At 43.0% G+C, this 21,187-nt stretch overlaps 1 protein-coding gene across 1 annotated transcript in view; it reads right to left on the reverse strand.

Annotated features, from left to right (window-relative positions):
* Positions 1-17,199, reverse strand: part of LOC306922712 (proline-rich protein 5-like) — a 33,708-nt gene extending 16,509 nt beyond the window's left edge. The window contains exons 1-4 of the mRNA XM_079500503.1: positions 16,799-17,199; positions 6,563-6,696; positions 2,289-2,369; positions 1,322-1,370 (exon numbers count right to left, since the gene is read on the reverse strand). Of these exons, the coding sequence (XP_079356629.1) occupies positions 1,322-1,370; positions 2,289-2,369; positions 6,563-6,681 (249 nt within the window). The 5' untranslated portion in view covers positions 6,682-6,696; positions 16,799-17,199. The remainder of the gene's footprint in view (positions 1-1,321; positions 1,371-2,288; positions 2,370-6,562; positions 6,697-16,798) is intronic.
* Positions 17,200-21,187: the final 3,988 nt, after the last annotated feature.

Here is a 21,187-nt window from a genome sequence, read left to right on the forward strand (position 1 = left end):
AGGAGAGAACTACATGGCAAATGGACACAAATAGCATCACTCCAAAACACAGAGCAGCCTTTCCAGTCAGTCACTCGGTGTGGTGAGGAAGTTCCCCAGCTCTCCCCGCTCTGTGACATGGTTCCTGGCAGTCAGGCCTGCGCTGTGGCCAGACACACCGAACAGGATGGATGAGGAGTCAGTGGCGGCCAGGAAGGCTCCTCCACACAGGAAGAGGATGACTTCCTGACGACACCTTACGTCCTGTCCGACACCTCAAAAAGCATCCGACAGCTAGAGTACAGACTTTGTTGCTTCATAATATCACAAAGTCATATTAGTAATTCCCCATACTCTCATCAAGAGTGATTTATATTTTCTAATAAACAGCAGGTGGGAGTTTGCTGTCTTGCACATAGGCACTTCGACAGGAAGGATACGTGGCTATAGCAGGATTTGAGAGAGAGAGTGCATGGGAAACCCGTAGGATTACTGGTATTGTATCCTTCACCAGCGCAACGTACTGTACAGTACATGTAGTGGTAGTAGTATATGGAGTTTAACGCCTGATGTATACATGCGTGCATCGTGTCTCACAAATATAAATAGCTGATCTATAAGCTGATCTATAGCTATAGCTGATCTATAAGCTTACAACGCCTTGCAGAGCAAGGCGTTGTAAGCGTATAGATTGGCTATTTTTGGTGTGCGAGACAGTGGTGGGCAGCTAAGTATAAATCGGGCGTCAGTGTCTTGAGCAGTGAGCCCGGTTTAGACTCAGCGAGTCGCAGAAGGACTGAATAAAGGAGCAGCAGTCTCTCTTTGAGTGTTCCTGCTCTCCTGCTGCTCTGGAACAAAGTTTAGAAGGAAGGTATTCAGTAATCAGCTTACAGTCACAGCGCCACAATTAAAGGGAACCCAGCCGCACCGAGAGCTGCTTTCAAACAAGTTGACAAGTTTAGGAGAGTCACAAGAGAAGACTGTGGTCTGATCCCACATAAAGTTTGATTCTGATTCTGGACCAGCTAAGAGTGCATGTTAGCCACGGACGGCACCATCAGCAGCAGCCCTGTTGGTGGTTTGTGTCTGAGAAGACTGCACCGTCAGCAGACAAATAAAAGAGAACATCGGCTGACCCACAGACCACATAATCACTGTCCACATGCCTTTAAGCAGGACACGAAAAATGTAAATAATTATACTTATACTTATATACGTATTGTACATGTATATGTTTGTATTGCAGGTATTGTATGTATGTGTGCGTGCGCGTGCGTGTGTGTGTACACACTGTATGTATGCATACAAAACAAACACATCAGAGGTGAGAGAGTTGATTTACCTGGAGGTAGTCAGTGATGAAAGAGCCAAGTTCAGTCTTTAGAAGCCACCTAGAGAAGAAGAGAAGTACAGTAGAACAGAGCATGGAACGGAACCCAGTAGTACAGTACAGTACAGTACAGTACAGTACAGTACAGTACAGTACAGTACAGTACAGTACAGTACAGTACAGTACAGTACAGGTTCCCAAACCTTTTCACGTCAAGGACACCAAAAATGACACTAATTAGCCCACGGACCCCCATTTGAAAATATATGCCAGGGTCCCCCATAAGAGAACATTTTATGGCTCTAGCAGTGAGATTCCCAACCGTTTTAATTTCAAGGACTCTCAGTTTGATGATGCAATAGGCTACAGTACAGACCCCCATGTAATGGCTTTTCAATCTCTGAGACCCCAATTTGTATTGTAAAACCAATGCTAATTTAACTCTGAGAGTGTACAAATGGAACCAACTGAACCCATCAGGGTCCATTTGGAAAGAACAGAACAGAACAGAACAGAACAGAACAGAACAGAACAGAACAGAACAGAACAGAACAGAACAGAACAGAACAGAACAGAACAGAACAGAACAGAACAGAGAATAGCAGATCATTGTAGAGTCGAACAGTGTATAACACAACAGATCAGAGTGGATCAAGTTGAACAAAGTACAGTGAACAAGACAAGACAGTGAATTTATTTTCTATACAGATCTTCTTCAACATGAACAGCAACCAGCAGAGGCTCAGAGCTTCTCTGAGGATTCAATATGAACATGTCAGAGATCAAGGCGAGAAAACAATTAAACCATGGAAAGACCGACTGACATAAACAACTCGATGTAGTGGAAATAAAGCCACGAAGAGAAGAAAGGGATAGCAGGTTCAAAAACACCTCAACCGTGGAAAACCTCACCCGCAATAAAGGGTTATCCAGAGAAATGAAGCCAACTCAGAAGTTGAGGAAGAAGGTAGCTAATTACCTGATGCTCTCGTTAAGGGTGTAGAGCTCATTGGGCTGCAGTCCTCCTCCCTCAAACACCTTCACCACGGCTGTCTGAACACTGACGCACGCACGCACGCACACACGCACGCACACGCGCATGCACACACGCACACACACACACACACAAATTCCAATTCGATTATTTTCTTCATAACAATTAAAAGGAGAATTCCGCAGTAGCCGTTTCTTTTTTTTACTGAATTCTGTTGATAATGTGTATGTGAACCACTGTTAGTGGCAGAAAAAAAGGCACTGGGGCTTTAAGAAGGTAGGCGGGGCCAAACACCGTTCTGGACTGGTCAAGACGGAAGCCATAGACAACATTGTGTGGACTTATTTTCCACATCATCTACAGCAGATAAAAATAATCGCGCAGTTGAAGAGATTTACCGTTTGACCCGGGTAAATCTGCTAAATCGGTATGGATTGGAACGCTCGGCATGAATTTCATACTTTTTTTCCCGCTTCTTCCAGTGATCAATGGATACAGTGTCATCATCTTAAGGTAAAAAAGGCTGGTCTGGAATTCGCCTTTAATGCACTATTGCAGAAAGGAATGATGGAAGGACTTATAATGCCTATGGAGCGTTTTACTTTCTTTTTTGGGGGGGGGGTTCAGTGCCTTGCTCGCTGGCACTTTGTTAGTATGGTGTTGGTGCCACCCACGGCACCTCCAGCTGATTCAGCCAGGTCACAGGAAGAGACAAAAGAAGTTATCCCTACTGCAACGTCCGTTTCCTACTTAACTTCCTGTTCATCTGCCTACTGCAACGTCCGTTTCCTACTGAACTTCCTGCAGAGGGCTCTGACCAGTTCCTGGGGCGAAACAGGAAACAGACAAGACACACGTGGCGTTTCTCCTGGTTGGGAAGCCGAGTGGAGTCGAGTGGCTACTATATCCTCACTAGCACACATTCACATTCCGACATACAGAAAAGTCATACATACCCATGCATATTGCACATTCAGCAAATGTACAGTAAAAATGGTAGAGGTTGACTAGAGATATACTGTAATAGTGATATCTAGTTCTAGTTCAGTTGATCAGTTCAGATCACTTCATTTTAGTTTTCAGCACTTTTGGGCAACAAAATACATCTGTCTGTGACTATTAGTGCATTTATAACAATATAATAATAATATATAATAATATCTCAAAGAGTCCAGTCGGCATATTATTGTCGAGTCCATTTGACATAATGAGGTGTCGAAGTTTTTCTAATGGTGTTTGGTTGTGTGATCCCCTTTCAAATCTACTGGAAATCTGGAATGTAACTTTGAACCTGTTAGTTATCTAAACAGGCCTGGTGGAAATCATTAACCCATTTTGGGGCGGGAACCCCTTTTGGTGTTTTAAACATTATGTTGTAATTTAGCTATTGAAAAATAGCAGATCTACAAGCTCATAGCGCGCCACCGAGTGGCGCGCTACGAGCTTGTAGGTCTGCCATTTTTGAAATATCGTGAAAATATTTATTTCAGAAAACTGCAAGCAGTCAGTCTTATTATAAAATGGTGCATTTATATAGCGCCTTTATCCAAGGCGCTTTACATAGATTGTGCATTACATTCACCCATTCATACACCGATTGCGGCGGAAGCCATGCAAGGACCAACCAGCACATCGGGAGCAATTTGGGGTTCAGTGTCTTGCCCAAGGACACTTCGACATGTAGACAGGAGGAGCCGGGATTCGAACCGCCGACCCATGGATCATTGGACGACCTGCTCTACCTCCTGAGCCACAGTCGCCCCATGTACACATCTACAGTACATTCTCTGCTGCAGTGAATAATATCTGAAGTGGCAATTCTGTGCGTTTCAGTAATCTGAACTCCCATGCTGCCTATTAAAGGTTCCGTGACATTCATTTTCTCTTTTAGGTTTCATGACCTCAATTCACCCAAAAAACCTGAACTTTGAACATTCAGTGGATTTTCTGTGGTCTGGAGCTTTCTCTTGGGTTTGGAAGCCTTTTGAGCTGCAATGAAAACAGGGAAAACAGTGAAAACAGTGACATCTGCTGGCAAATCCCATTGACATATATGGGATTTGCTGGCTATTATATCACAAACAGAAGGAAAATCAGAGCACTTGTTTGAGCCAGAAAAACCCAGTCCACAGAAAATCTACTGAATGTTAAAAGTTCAGGTTTTTTGGGTGCAATTGAGCTCAGAAAACCTAAAAAATTAAGACATTTTTTTATGTCACAATCCCTTTCAGGATAAGTAATGCACAAAAATGAACACACAGACCCATACGCGCCTATACACACACCTACACACACACACACACACGTGCACAAACTGTCACACACTTCCTCTTAACATTCCTCCCACTGTATTCTCTTCCTGCTTGCAGACTCATAAAGGAATCAAAGGGAAGCAGGTCAGCTCACAAAAAACAACAAAAACAAGCTAATGGTCGAAAACTACGTGCTACTTTTTCTCTTTCGAACACGTTTCTAAGGTCCACGGCTGACTCACGTTTCTCTTGGAGACAGACAGTAGGCCGAGAGGAAACACAAAGGAAATAATGATCCTCCTCGACCAGTGCTTGATCCTTTTCTGGATCAGAGCCCACTTGAAAATCTTGAAAGCGTTTGCGTCCCACCCATCTTAACACGGCAGCCTATTAAGTGGTCAGGCCGCGTGCATTTCGACCCAGTGTGGAAAATATGGGGCGTTTCACTAGAATAGCGAAAAGAAAGAATTACGTCTAATCTGATTTTGATCAAATTAGTTAATAGGCTCTGGGCATAACTGTGGTCCCGGTTTAACGAAGTTGGGATGCTCTGTATTCAGTTTCACTAAGCTCGGGTCGCAACAGTTACACCGGAAATACCTAGGAATGTCATGTGTTTTCTGGAAACACACATTTCCCGTCGTCGCGTCTCGAAAGGACTGAGATCATCTTGGACTCTGATGAAAACGTAACACACATCAAAACCTTTGGTGACAGGGATTATGAACAGAAGAGAACATTATGTAAATATGAGGACACCGTGACAGATCATGCAAATGCTGTTGTTGCTATGGAGGGGGCTGACCAACTCGGTGTTGATTGATTCAGTGGTTGTTGATCCTAAGCCTGACCAGATAACATAGCTGAATGGTTAGAGAGCCCGCCAGCCAAAGGTCCCAGGTTCGATTCCAGGCCTCAGCAATGTGTCAAAGTGTCTCTGAGCAAAACACTTAGCCCCCCCCCACCACCACATTAAATCTCTTCACCGAAAATCTTCAATGGTCTAAGATTGGCTATTTTCAGGAAACGCTTTGTAGAATATGTTTTGCCAAAAGTTGAAATATTATGACATGCCCTGCTCGGAATATGCTTGTGAGGGTCCAAGTGGTTAAACTGTGTCCACACTGTAAGCACATAGAAATATCTCTTTCCCACGCAAAATGTCTCATAACGAGAGACAGTGGTTTGGTGTGTTGATGGGAGATGTTTAGTAAACAGCAGGGAGAAAGGATATGGTAATCTCTGAACCATTAGACATGCACAGTCACAAACAACAATCTGAATGTTCTCTATGTATGGCATGTACACACACGTGTGTGTGTGTGTGTGTGTGTGTGTGTGTGTGTGTGTGTGTGTGTGTGTGTGTGTGTGTGTGTGTGTGTGTGTGTGTGGTACTAGTTACCTTGTCTATGTGTATTTATACCAGTTGGGGAAACAAACACACTGTAAGTAATGTATGCCACCCACTGTGGCCACCCAGAATCCTGCTGTGCTGTGTTTTCTTCTTGTGTCTTAGTGTGTTGTCGTGTCTTATAGTGTCATTTTGTCATGCAAGGCTATGGCTATCACAACACTGTGTTGGTCTACGTCCTCCTATTGGACAACACACAGACATTTATGTGTGGAGAATAAGATAATTTAACTGACATGACGACTAAATTGGGGAGAAAGCACAAAAAAAGAAGTTTAGTTAGAGTTAGGTTAAACCTAACTTGAACTAACCTAATGTGTAAATCTGGTTTAGGCTCGAGTTAAGAGTAAGGTTTAAGTTATGCGAGTTCCAGTTAAAGTCATACTTGTCACGCACGTTACCGCAGTGAAATTTGTCCTCCACATTTGACCCATCTCTTGGGGTGGTGAGCCACAGCCGTGCCGCGCTCGGGAATCATTTTGTAGTTGAATCATATTTAAATCGGCCCGGGGACCTCTGGAATTGTAGTCATTTAATTTAGCTTGACTCGCTTCCACAGATCAAGTTAGTCGTTTGGATTATCCCGTTCAGTTTACCTGTTCCAGACACTAGCGTTGGACAGCTGCATGGAGGGAGAGTTGGCATGGAAACGAGCTAGGTCCGATAGCACCGGGGAGCTCATGAAGCGAGGCCGCGGGCGCCGGAACGATCCCATCACGCACCTGGGCTCCTTCAGGAAAACACGAGACAAAAATCACAAGGATCACAGTTGTTAAACTTGTTAACACACTGACTGCCAGGTATCAATTAACATTCCATGCCCATGACGGTATTGACAACCTTTTTCAAAGTGTCAATTTGTGCCCTTGACGATATTTGACGACTTTTTGCCATTTTCTGGGTACAGACGACCCTCACTTCCACAAAGCGTAAGCGGGTGTTGTTTCCATAGGAGACGATTTAATTTTGCAATGGTGGGCGATCCAAAAATTAGCCCCTCCATTCACGCGTTTTTCTCTGAATCTTTTCTCCATCCGTGCCTGGATTGGCAATTAGGCAATTTGGACCTCAATGAAAAATCTTCGATGCTCCGCAGTTAGCATATTAGCGCTTCTAGCAGCACCAAAGGAGCTCCAGAGTGGCTCAAAGATGGCGGATCGGGATGCCAACGGGAACCACATACCTGTACAACGCACCTGGCCGTTGTTGCATCATGAGGAGCACAGTGAAGTGAACCAGGGCATCGGCAGTGAATTTACTGAATTATTCTATCTGCTCTTTTCACAAATTTGTGTGACACTCTCACAAAAAAACAGTTTGTAAGATATGATGTTTCTGCCTGACAGCATCAATATAATAAGAGAGGAGGAATCAAATGGAAAACATCACCAGTGGGGGGTATTACTGTGTTCACAGCTGCATCGCCAAGAATCTACAGGAAAAGAGAAATGTTGCAACTTGCAAAGTGTCTGAAAGGCAGGTGTATTCCTTTTGTTGAATCACCCTGGTCAATAAAGTCTATGTCATCTTCAACTCCAGACAGCCCTGCCAGCCAGATGGCGTTAAAGGTGAGAATTATGAAGACCAACTGACAAAGGTCAGGACAAGGGATTGGATTTCTGTAGGCCTGCCACAATTAGTACATAATCGTCCAGTCGCGATTCATTTTCAAAATTGTCCACAATCATTGCCATGTTGAAAAATGCTCAAACAAATCACAAATAGCAGATTTACAAGCTTACAACGCACCACTTTGAGATGCTTTGTAAGCTTGTAGATCAGCTATTTCCGCTATTTTTACATTTTGATTTAAGTATTACATTATTATATGTAACTAATTTCTTTGTATATTTAAGATATTTCTCATATCTACGCTGTGCAATATCTAATTACAAAACCTAAAAGGCAAACAGAAATTACATTTGAATTCTATTCATATTTTAATCGTCAAATTAAATTTGTAATCGTGACAGCCCTAGATTTCTGTTCTGGTTAACGCATTTAGACCGGAGGCCGATTCAAAGTTAAAAAAATCACACCCGTGTGAACTGAGTGGTGTAAGGTATTATATAGCCTGATCAGCTGTGGTCTGACGTAATGAAATCACACCCGGGTGAACTGGGTGACCGTAGCAACCATGCTCATTTTTCATGCACAGACAGACAGACTAACAAAGCCAGTTGTAGGAGTGGTTTACACCACTCAAAGAAAGAAAAGTATGTTGCTATACACTGTACACAGCAACAACTACCCCACCTTGAAAGATAAAAACCCCAAAAGGGGTTCCCGTCCTAAATGGGTAAACTGACGTACTTCTGTGTACAATAACAATAAAGCTTTATTTATAAAGCACCTTTCAAGAACAAGGTCAAAGTGCTGAACAACAAGAGCATAGAACATATCATACATCCAAAAGGCAACAGCAAAAACACAGAATAATGGCACATCGGTGAAAAAATACATCAGAAAATACAAAGAAATCACAACGATAAAGGATTAAAAGCAGCTTTGTAAAAATGGGTCTTGAGGAGTGATTTAAAACGAGGAACCGAGTCGGCAAGCCTGATCTCCAGTGGCAGGGCGTTCCATAATGAGGGTGCGCGGATTGCAAAGGCCCGATCGCCAATAGTCTTTTTGCGGCCTGTTTCTATGGTGAGAAGGGCTTTTCCCGAGGATCTCAACTCGCGGGCTGGCTCATAGGGGTTAAGTAATTCTGAGAGGTAGGACGGAACAAGGCCGGACCTAGCCTTGAAAGTAAAAAGTAGAATTTTAAAATGAATTCTAAAAGAGATAGACAACCAGTGGAGGGTGGCGAGGATGGGAGTAATATGGTCGAACTTTCTTGCACCTGTTAGGAGGCGGGCTGCATTTTGGACCAATTGTAGTCGGTGAATAGATTTTTTGGAAAGACAGGTGTAAAGGGAATTGCAATAGTCTAGGCGTGAATATATGAAGGCGTGGATGACTTTGGTTAAGTCGGGGTGTGAGAGGAAGGGTTTTATTTTGGCAATGTTGCGAAGGTGGTAAAATGACAACTGGACAACCTTTTTTACATGGCCCTCCAGGGAGAGGTCGGAATCGAAGGTGACACCTTCTGGCTGCGGGTTTAATGTTCTGGCGGAGCGAACCAAGGTTGATTTCCAAACGGACTCTGTCTGATGGTGGGCCAAATAAAAGGACTTCAGTTTTTGATTGGTTGAGTTGTAGGAAATTCTTTCCCATCCAGACCTGAATGTCGGCTAGGCAGGAGTGCAGTTTGGCTAAGCAATTGGTGTCGTCCAGGTTGATGGGCAGATATACAACACTTGGTGGGACAGATAATGACATCTGAAGTCGTCGCTCTGTCTGTCAGTTAAGACAATTAAGGCCTTGGACGTGTATACACGTCTTTTCTAATCAAACCGCAGGTGGCCGTGGACGTGTATACACGTCTTTATTGATATAAAACTCTCATTCTGCACCATAGGCTACTCCTTGCTGTTTTGCGCATGCACGCTGCCGTCTTCATTTCTGACTTCAGCATGCCTCTCGTTTGGAATATTAACACTTCTAGAGAGACTTTAGCGTGACCAGCACGAGGTAAGAATGGAAGATGATGTCTCCCGGTTTTGGAGGGGAACGGAAGGAGGGGCTTTTCAGAGTAAAATCTTCCACATCTGCTGGCACTCTAGCACAGATGCTAGCGACATCCAAATTGTTAAGATGTCTTGACGTGTCTGTGTGGAATCGTGAGTTTCGGAACGAACAACTGATTTGGTATTAGTTGTTCATTCTTAAAGAAACCCAGAGAGAGGAACAAGAAAAGGTGAGTGGATAGATTCACTTCAGTTCAATTCACAACAAAGATAGAGCAGAGACTATAGTAGACCAAACATTGTCTCAAAGATGTCCCAAAGATGACAGATGGAGAGACCACAAAAGGTATAATGACATTCATTTAATGGCACAGGCAGACAGACAGACGCACACAAGGGTTTCTCAAAGAGAACAAGACAGAGAGAGACATGTATAATGACAGAGACAGACAGACACAAAGACATATGATATGACTCATATGAAAAGCCAGTACAGTCAGGCTGTGACAGCAGCTTCCTCCCTCGCATCCACAGCTTCCTGTATGAGCATTCTGACTCCACCACAGAACTGTTTACAGCACAAACATCTGTCTTAGGGGTGCGTTCGGAAATGCAATGCAAACTAATAGGCGAGTGTGCTCCGGTGCGGTGTTTCCGAACGTGCCCTTAATGACGCCACGGACACACGGACAATGCCAGCAGTAGTGCAGATAGACGTTGCCAGATTTTGCGATACTGTACATCGATCTACAAGCTCACAGCATGTCGCATCGGTTATATTGTTGGAAAAGATTTGAAAGTATTTGGACTATTTTGGAAACATTTTAACAACACAAATGTATGGGAGTCCCTGGCAGATAAAATAAGCCCAAAGTTGCTTAAAATCAGCAGACTTGACAACACTTCTGCAACACTTGGCAACACTTCTCTAACTACATTATGGTAACACGTTAGGTGTAGGCCTAGCTACACTATGCTAAAGCTACTGTAGGGTAGGCCAGTAGGAAGTGTAGTTGAATGACTGCGTAACAGGATTCTGTAAGGGTTTGTGAGCCAGGCTCCTCGAAAATAGCATGTGGTGAGATCTCAGCGTGCCACACGTGTGTGTGTGTGTGTGTGTGTGTGTGTGTGTGTGTGTGTGTGTGTGTGTGTGTGTACGCGCACGTGCGTGTGTGTGAGAGACAGAAAGACAAAGAGAGAGACTCTCATTTAGCTGATGCTTCTTCTAAATAAATACAAACTTACAATAAACAGAGGTGTACTGTGCACTATACTTAGCTAAGTTCCTTACATTCATTACATTACAATCAACCAATAGTTATATACAAGGATCAGATCAGCAACATTATAATCAACATGGTCTCATTTCTGTTCAGCTTGGACCATACACTGTCAATACATCCCACTCTATTCACAGCTTTAGCTACTGTATATCTATTATTACAATTTTCTAAATTCCACGCCCACATTTTTCGTAGCACAGTGCAATTTTTGAGCACAGCTTTGTGCGCGGTTTGTTGGCCAAGTCATAGACCGTGACTAGGGATGTTAACACCTTAATTGCCCGGGGTTATGTAATCCATTAAATAAATGTCCCCAGCGATTTATAGCAGCGGAGCACTTTTACCGACGGACGGGATGTTATCCCGGATGTGGATGTAGCAGCTAAATGTAGTGAAAACACGGCGATCGACAACAACGGGAGGTATGATTAAATCTAACGCGACTAGCGACTGGACAGCGGAGCGGGGGGCCGTCTAACACATAATCTTTTCTTTAGAATTAGACGGGATGATTTAGATCGCGAGTTATTAACGTTTTAAGATTTTCGGTCTCGTCGGCTAAACAGGGGGGGGCATTTTCAATGACGTGTCACAGTTGTGCAACATCGAGGATTGCGCAACAGGCGCTCCTAGGCTGTGGAGCGGTGTGACCGGTTTTGATATCATTAATCTCCGTCCTGTTAATCAATCTCTGTCTTGGGCATCCGTGCATACTAAATTAACCGGACGGAGATCTCCGTCTGGGGCCCTTAAATGAACAGTTAATAATTAATAGTAATTAATCGAACATTCTGTGGTTCTATCATTGGGTGGTTTTCTGTGAATATAATGCTGTTTGCGCGCGTGTGGCCAAGGAACGCACATACAAAGATGCCATTGATTGCCCTGTATCATCAATGGTCAAATAAATATTTGATTAAGGAATATAATATGTCTTTTTGGATTATTTCTGAATATCAGCAAAATGTAGATTTTTATGTTAGACACTGAGGGAAATTAAGATTCTCAGATTTTTTACAAAAACGCCGCTAATCGATCGATAAGGTTATCAAAACATATCAATTATCAATTAATGAATGAATTGATAATTCCCATCCCTAACTGTGACATATGCTACAGCAAGAATAGTAATGATATAGTGCTCATAATGGATAAAGACTTCTTTAAAATATCCGTGGCAGAGACACTTTAAAATTCATTAAAACACAATGGTAATGTCACTTATTATACAATACAGAAAATGATAATGTTACATCGTGTGTAGGATTACCTATCTCAAGAAAGTTTCAAGACCCTTCAAGTTGATGCCATCAAATAATGCTAGGCCAACATGTGGTTAACAGATGAGTGTGTGGGACTGTGGGTGTGTCACACATGGTCCCTCTCCCACGCCCGCCCCGTACGAGCGACACACACACACACACACACACACACACACACACACACACACACACACACACACACACACACACACACACACACACACACACACACACACACACACACACACACACACACACACACACACACGTTAGTTACTGCGAGAGTGAGGTCTAGCCAACACCAACTCGGGACTCCTGGATCGCTACCCTTCAAACTTTCCTATCTAACATCAGGTTCTTGAGCTCTACAGTGTTGTTAGCTGTCGCGCCACAGTGCGTCTACGTACTACGTAGGGATGCCAGAAAGTGACCATCAGCCAAATCGAATATTCGACAGCTCTGCCGATTAATAATCGATTAATTGAACCCCCCCCAAAAAAAACTTTTAAGATTTTATATTATGCACATGCCATGGTCACATAACCATTATATGTTGAGTGCATGCTTTGATGGTTACAGTTTTATAATCAGTTTTGATGAGTAAACCTTTGTGGAGATCTTCTCAGTTCTCATTATAATGCTAGTTACTGCCATTCAGGATGGAAAATGAAATCCATTTGGATTTGGGGAGAAGTAGTTTCATAAGGGGCTGGTATGAAGTACTTTTGTGCTTTTTTTTTTTCCATTTTCGATTATGAAATATCGGAGACTCCGATGATTAATCGGAAAATCGATTAATCGGCGGCATCCCTGTGGTGCGCTTCTTTCCCCTCCTGGCTTTGCCGGGCTCCCATAGAGCCAATTTACTTGCCTCAAGTTCTGGGTGCCTGACGTAGTGCCCTGCCAGCCTCATCCTTCTCTCTCTGACTTTGTCTGTGACCCGTGGTAGGTCGTCCCCATAGAGGTCCACATTTCTGATTAACACACTACAGTATTTCACACAGCAACATCATTCATGGAATCTATAACATGTGCATGACAGGTTACAGATAAGAGCAGCAGAACTTAGAGAGCTGACTGGACACAGTTAGGCCTGTCAACATTATTAGATAATCGCCTAATTGTAATTATTTGAGATGATCAGTTATTTTTGCATGACCGTCAATCGTTTCCATGTTGAATAATGTCCATACATTTTTCAAACATAGCAGAAATAGCAGATCTACAAGCTTACAACACGTCTGTTGTAAGCTTGTAGATCTGCTATTTCTGCTATCTCTGCTATTTTGTACTTTTTTGGAAAGAAAACAATATTAAGATTTAAGAATGATTAAATGTGTCAGTGATTTCTTTGTGTATTTAAGTTATTTGTCATATCTGCTCTGTGCAATTTGTGATTACGAAGCCTAAAAGGCAAACAGAAATACAAATTGTAACGTTCCGAAAAAATAAAATAAAAACACAATGTAATCGTAAATCGCAAAAATGTGTGTGACAATTAATCGTCAACTTCAATTTGTAATCGTGACAGCCCTGGACACACACAGTAGCACAGTCACTGGAAAGTGCATGAGGGAGGGAGGGAGCAGCAACAGAAAGACGGAGGTGCACACAGAGAGAGAGAGAATAAAGAGACTATCTGTGAAGTGAGAAAGAAAAGAAGTGCTAGGAAAATCTAAAATTAGAAATATAACATAAAACACTATCCCCCCAGCAGCACCGAGCCTCTTCTTTGTGTCTGCTCTGCTATACCGGTTGCCTAGCGACCTATAACTCGGCATTTAGCAACCTCTCCCTTGCTCTCTTTGGCAGACCACAAGAAAACAAACAATGTGTTTGTGTGTGAGCCCTTTGCGGGTACTTCCTGTCACTGCAGCATGGCTCCACATCAACAGCAAAGGATTGTGGGATATAACACTGGGCTGAGGAGGACCCCACACCACAGCCCAGCTGGAGGCCCCTGACCTGGAGTCTGGACGGGAGACAAATGCTGGGTTTTTGCATAGTGTTCATTTAAATGATGGCTTCTTCTTATCCAGAGAGATCACACGCTTCAGATCCTAGATCAGCAACGTTTACAATCGACCAATATTAAGGAGGTTGCATAAACTACTTGAAGTTTCAAACATGTTTGTCCCTTACTTCCTTGTGCAAAATATTTACCTATAAGCGTTGCAAACATTTCTTTTTTCAAGTCGCATAAGTGTTTAGACTGACATAATAAGCCAACTACTCGCAACCATTATCCCCAATGGCAGTTGCAAGGAGTTGCATTGGTGCGGTTGACCTTAAAACAGTTCTGTTGCAAGGAGCTGCGAGTGCGACTAGTTGCATTGGTGCGGTTTGGGCTTTAACAGTAGTTGTAGAGCACATGTGCACAATGCACATGCTTCACTTACATAATCATCCTTTAAGTTAAGGTTAGGCAACAGGGCACTGACCCTTATCCTCCTTCCTATTGGTAAGGTTTGCCAATTACAATACAAATTAGGCATTTAGCAGATGCTCTCATCCAGAGCGATTTACATAATTAGATTGGAACAGGCCGGATTGGCATGAAATCTAGTCAATGAACAACCAGGGAAATAGTCACATAAGTACAGTACAATGTGGCGCCTCAAAGAAACTAGGATACCAAGTAAACAATGAACCTAGCATTTGTCTAAACGTCATGCTATATAAATAACGTTCTTAACATTTGTGGTCTAATTAACAAAAACATTTCAAGTTGAGAACAATTCACCAAGATATATCTCTTGAGAGCATAAAATGTTACACTCTCAAGAGTTAAAGATCTATATAGGGTCCACTTGGTTGGAAGCCACTCAAGGTCAAGGACCACTTGTGGTCTCCGGACCACTGGTTGAGAACCACTGTTTTACACAATCTGTTACACAATTTTTTTTTACTACCTCTTCTTATACCTCTTCTTCTCTATTCTACAGGTAGGTAGAATTAGAGAGGAAGAGGTCACAACTCATACATTCTGGTTCCTGAAATAACGGCCACTGTCCATGTTAAATTATTCAAAGTTTGTCAATGAACATACAGTATATATGCTAAATTATAACTGGCCTTTGCATTCCTTGTTTATCTTAAAAAACAACTGTATGTTAATAGGCAACAGGTATTACACAGTATAAGTAAACTTAAGTAAGAGTGAAATGTAATCGAATCAAATCAAACTATACAGGTCTTTAATATTTAATTTAAATAAAAATGTATTCCATGAGTTTTGTAACCCATTTTTTCAGTGTCAATTGTCTAATGTAAACCGGGGCTCTACACTCCATCTGCAACAGACTGACTCATGCTTCTTTCAATGCATGAGGAGTCCAAGACACATCTTTTCACCTGACAGGGAGGAGTTTCCCCCGTTGGACGTAGCGCACCGTGGAAGGAACACGTTATTCCAAGTTCCAACCAGTTCCTTTCCCCTCCATCAGGTGCCCCGGCTGGCCAGGGGGAGGCAGTATAGAGACCAGGATAATGGATTACTGCATGTTTTTGTGAGGGTAGAACATGCTAACTCTATACAGAAAGGCCCTTTCTGTGGGTAAGGGCGCTGATGACGCGGAGGAGAGAACACGCCCCCAGCATCCCCAGCGGGAATCGAACCCAGGACCTTCTAGCTGTGATGGTGTCAGTGCTACCGAGCCCCCTAAGCTACAGGCTGTAAATTGAATGACTTATTATGTTCTTCTGTAAAAAAAAAAGAGCCATCATGACCTATCTGTGGGCTGCACTGCAGGGCTGCGGGTGTGAGTGAACGGGACTGGATTTTGTCTTTGTGTGTTATTAACAGAGTCTGTGTTCTAATCCTTGCAACAGGCGACCCCTGTCATGGGAAACTACTCAGTGAGGTTAATACAATTATGTGCCAGGGGTCAAAACACAATGACTGGCAAGGAGAAAGGCAGAAAGGTAAAGCGAGGACAGAGAAGGGGAGAAGATGGGGGAGAGAGGAAAAGAGCAATATTATAGGAGCCAGACTTAAGGGTCAGAGGAGAGAGCCAGGATATAGCCCTAGAATTAGAATAGCTGTAACATTTCATGTATGCCATTGCCATACAAAGCCCTTCTAGGGCTAGGTGAGATTGGCAAGAGGGAAAATTAAGAAATAGAGATAGGATATCAGAAAAGTGAAGAGTCAGGGAGAGAGATACCGTAGATCAATCTCTCATCATCAGTTGAGCATCTTCACTTCCCCTGAAACCGATGTAGTACAGAAAGTCACAGACATCTTCCTAGCTCTCTCATTGTAAAAATGTATCCCAAATAAAACGATTGAAATCCGTATTATTGAGCATTATTGAGCACATGACATGAATCAGATTCATATAGTAACATGTGAAATGTAAAGTCCTGAATGTATGATTCATTACATTGCCAACGCGTTAACTTTGTGGGGTACAGATCTATATCGAACACCCTCTGTGCTAAGGATCTCATCGGTTGATCGGGTTGACACAAACTGGTGGAGTTTTTTTTTTAGCTCTCTTTCTCTTTGCAACTGAAGACAGCCTGCAACAATTCTCGTTGTGAGATACAGATCATAACCTTGAGGCTTCTGTAAATAAACACCATTGTGCTTTATTTAAACACCAATTGTGTTTATTTTCACATCACTTTGCATGCCTAGGCTACTGCAAGTATAGTGTACTGTAGCCTACTGGTGACATGATATCATTTCAGACAGAGCATAAACTAACCTTATTTTGTTACCAAATCACTTCAGACTGCCGAGACGTCAATTCCTTCGCTGAAATTCACACAGTGAAATTTAGTCCTCGGAGAACATATAATTAACAGCACGGTTGGCAAAGTCCGCCTGCAGTCCCTCATGATGATGAACTGGTGCATTTCGCTCCCCGAGCCCTCCTCGGCGTAAACAAAGATAAATAAACAAACGAAGTGCATCTAAGGGGTCTGTCAAAAACCCGCTTCCTTGTCCAACTGCACTCTTGTCTTAAACCAAACGAAAGCTCCATCCTAAAATCATCACAATGCTGTGACTGTCTGTATTCACTGAACAGCTACTAACTATTATTCAAAAAGGCAAAGTGACGCCAAGCATCAACAGGCTGAGGCTGCATGGGGGGCTCGTTCTCGTGGCGCGCGGTCCCGCCCCCTGTTAGTGATTGGTACGATTTACGTCATTGGTTGAATATCCACGAGCTGCTAATACAGTACGTCGTCATATATGTTGAATATTCATAAGATGATTTGTTCTTAACAGTGGTTCTCAAACATTTTAAATTAAATAATAATAATAATCTTTATTTCAGACCCATGGTGGGTACATATGATATGAAAAAAAAAAACAGCATAGGCCTACAATAGAAAAAGACAGTGCTCAGCAATATAAACCTACATAAAACAAATAGAGAAATAATCTCTATTTGTTTTATGTAGGCTTAGTTTTAGTTGCTGCGAGAGTGAGGTCTAGCCAACACCAACTCGGGATTCCTGGATCGCTGCCCTCCACAAATTCCTATCCAACATCAGGTTCTTGAGCTCTGCAGTGTTGTCAGCCAAGCTGTCACGCCGCAGCACGTCTACATAGGTGGTACGCTTCGTTCCCCTCCCATAGGGTCAATTTACTTGCCTCAGTTCTGGGTGCCTCATCCTTCTCTCTCTGACTTTGTCCGTGACGCGTGGTAGGTCCCCATAGAGGTCCACATTTCTGATGCGGTCCGTCCATGTGACACCTAGTGCCATTCGTAGCATTCTTGTGTAGACTCCATCCAGGGCTTTTTCCCGTTGTACTGTGAATGTCTCGGCCCCATACAGCAGTATACTGACTCCACAGTAGCTATGAACAGCCGCCTCTTAAGGTCTTCTCCCATGTCTGATTTCCACACTCTCCTCATCCTGTGCAAGGCTTTCCAGGCAAGTGCTCTCCGAACCTTCAGATCCTGTTCAGTTGAGGCAGTCCAGGCCCCGAGGTACTTGAAGTCCTCGACTTGCTCGAGCACCGTCTGCAGTGGCAATGGTTTTGTCCTCGGTGTTGACTGTCATTACCTTTGTTTCCTTGGCATTGAGCTTGAGGCCGATGCACTCCTTTTCTACTGCCAGTAGTAGCTCTGTTCCTTTCTAAAATAAGTCGAGGGGGCAACAGCTCCACCAAAGAGCTCCAGAGCAACATTATAGGCCGTATAATGTCAGGTCCCTTTTCGTTCAGTTTTGTTCCCATACCAGGGGCACATTCAATGCATTTTTGCATAGATAATACCCTTCTGGACTTTGGTTTAAAAGTTCTCCTCATAATATCTGGCAGTATTTTGTCACAAGCCAGAAATGTATACAAAAGTATAACCAAAAAATGAAAATCTTGTTCTGCTGCTTTTGCTTGTAAAATGTGTTATATTGATTTTGGCAACACAACATCTTTCTCAAATGTACTCATAATAAATACTGTACATACCTAACATCTGATTGTATTGGTAGCCTTTACTCATATGTGAATTTAGATCTTGAAATGTAGCACATTTGTTAAAGGAAATGCTTCAACTTAAGTGGTTGGCAGTTGGCACCCAGCACAATGAAACATATACATATAGTACATTTAGCTTATAGCTTATAGGTATGACCTCAGCGATATCTGGCTTTACAAACCAGATATTGTTGGCTTATATAAGGTAAGTTCGAATCGGACACCACTGCAACAAGACAACCGGTTCGAGCTATCTTATAGAAAGGTAGAAAAGAAAAGCTGAGTGACTGACGCTGAATAGGTTTAAGTATTGTAATTATGTATCCCTTTTTTAACCCATTACAGCGGGAGTGAGTCATTATTAAGTAGGCATCCAGCTGTGCTTCGAACGAGCATGATGGAACACCTATTGGTTGAATGCTTCTGAAAATGATTCTGATTGTGATTCTGCTTAGTCATTGGTCAAGTATGTTCTTTCAGTATATTGACAGCTGAGCTTAACAATAGCCCTGGTGTCAAGCACCTGGTGCTTGGTTTTGTGCTGTATCCAATGCAGCCCTGTCAAGGTTCATAATGTCCCTCTAATTGCGAACGAAGTGAGCACTAACTATAGAGGCCAGAGAGAAGAATAATCATTTTCATAAAACTGCAATACTCAATTACCCCTGGCTTAATTTCCACGTACAAACTCTTCCCTACTGGATATAATTCAAAATGGTGGGAGATCTAAAGAACAGAGGTCATAGGTCACGTACCACATTGTTCCTCATAAGGAGATGAATATGTGCAATGAAGTTTCCTTGCTGTAGTAGTTCAAACAGAGTTATAGGCTACCTGTTCAAAGTTTACATTTAGTTATCATTGTTCAATAGCGCCGCCCTTTGACGAATATTATTGTCTCCACCAGGCCGAAGGCATGGGGAGAGAGTATGTTTTGCACTCCGTCCGTGTGTCCGTCCGTCCTTCCGTCCTTCCGTCCGTCTGTGAACAGCTAATCTCCGGCACCGTTAACCCGGTCGATGCCAAACTTTGCACACACACTCCCTGGATGCCAACGATGAACCTCTGCCCCACATTTTCCAGAACGGCCTGTTATAGCGCCACCATGAGGCAGCTTTTCACATTTTCTACCTAAAACTACACCGATCTGCGTGAAACGTTGCATGCACACTCCCTAGAGGCCAAGGACAAACCTTTTACCTGCCTTTTCCGCATCTGCCTTTTATAGCGCCACCAGGAGGCCGACTTTTGTAAAACACATTTTTTGATATTACTCCTCCAGATTCTGTCCAAAAATCTCACAAATCGTTACACAGTATCTCTATGGTCATGTGCTCAAGTCGGATCTATCTGATATTTCATATTCCATCCTAATTGCCTATAATTGGCTTTCACAGTTTGCAAGATTGCCCCGTTTTGAACAATAGCCTCAAATCATGAACGCAGCATGCAATTTACGTGAAATCTTTCACACATTTTCTTACTAGGCTGAGGAATATATCCCACCCTTTTCACATTGGCCTGTTATAGCGCCACCAACAGGTTGATTTTTGCAAAACACATTTTTGGAACAAAATGCCTCAAATCGGTACACATGATCTCTGTAGTCATGTGATCAAGACGAGTCTGTTGGATTTCTCAGATTGTACACTGATTGGCTAAGATTGCCTTCCAAAGTTTTCAGGAGTGGCCCGTTTTGTACAAAATGCTGCACATGTCCTGCTCATCCAGAATTCTATCCTCAGAGATGCTATGAGTGATCTGGCTCTGCATTTCCTCAACAAAATGAAGGAAAAAAAATTTCTCCTAAACATTTTGCCAAACATCACACACACTCCTATCCTCCTGGTGGAGACCTGTGCCCGGAAGGGCACTTTTTCTAGTTATTATTATTATTATTATTATTATTATTGTCTCCACCAGGCCGACCAGGCCGAAGGCATGGGGAGAGAGTATGTTTTGCACTCCGTCCGTCCGTCCGTCCGTCCGTGTGTGTGTGTGTGTGTGTGTGTCCGTCCGTCCGTCCTTCCGTCTGTGAACAGCTAATCTCCGGCACCGTTAACCCGGTCGATGCCACATTTTGCACTCACACTCCCTGGATGCCAACGATGAACCTCTGCCCCAAAATTTTCAGAACGGCCTGTTATAGCGCCACCAGGAGGCCGCTTTGTGCAAAACAAGTTTTTGGACAGTACACCTACAGACTTTGTCCAAACATCACGTAAATTGGTACACAGTCTCTCTAGAGCCATTCAACGCAACAGGTCTTTCAGATTTCTCAGACTCCATCCTGATTGGCTAAGATTGGCTTCCAAAGTTCGCAGGAGTGCTCAGTTTCAAACAAAATGCTGCAAATCATGAACACATCGTGTGATTTCCGTGAAAGTGTGCACGCACATTCCCACTAGGCCGAGGAAAAAATGCCAAATGAACATTTTCAACTCAGCCTCATGGTGGTGCTATAACTGGCCGAAAAGTGTTTTTACCTCTAACTGCACGCATCTGTGGATAACTTTGTATGCCAACTCCCTAGAGGCCAAGGAAAAACCTTTGCCTGGAATTTTTCACATCTGCTCTTTATAGCGCCACCAGGAGGCCGACATATGTAAAACACATTTTCTAATATTACTCCTTCAGATTTTATCCAAATGTCACGCAAATCGGT

Source organism: Electrona antarctica (assembly GCF_951216825.1).
Source record: "Electrona antarctica genome assembly, chromosome: 5".
Taxonomy (NCBI): Eukaryota; Metazoa; Chordata; class Actinopteri; order Myctophiformes; family Myctophidae; genus Electrona; species Electrona antarctica.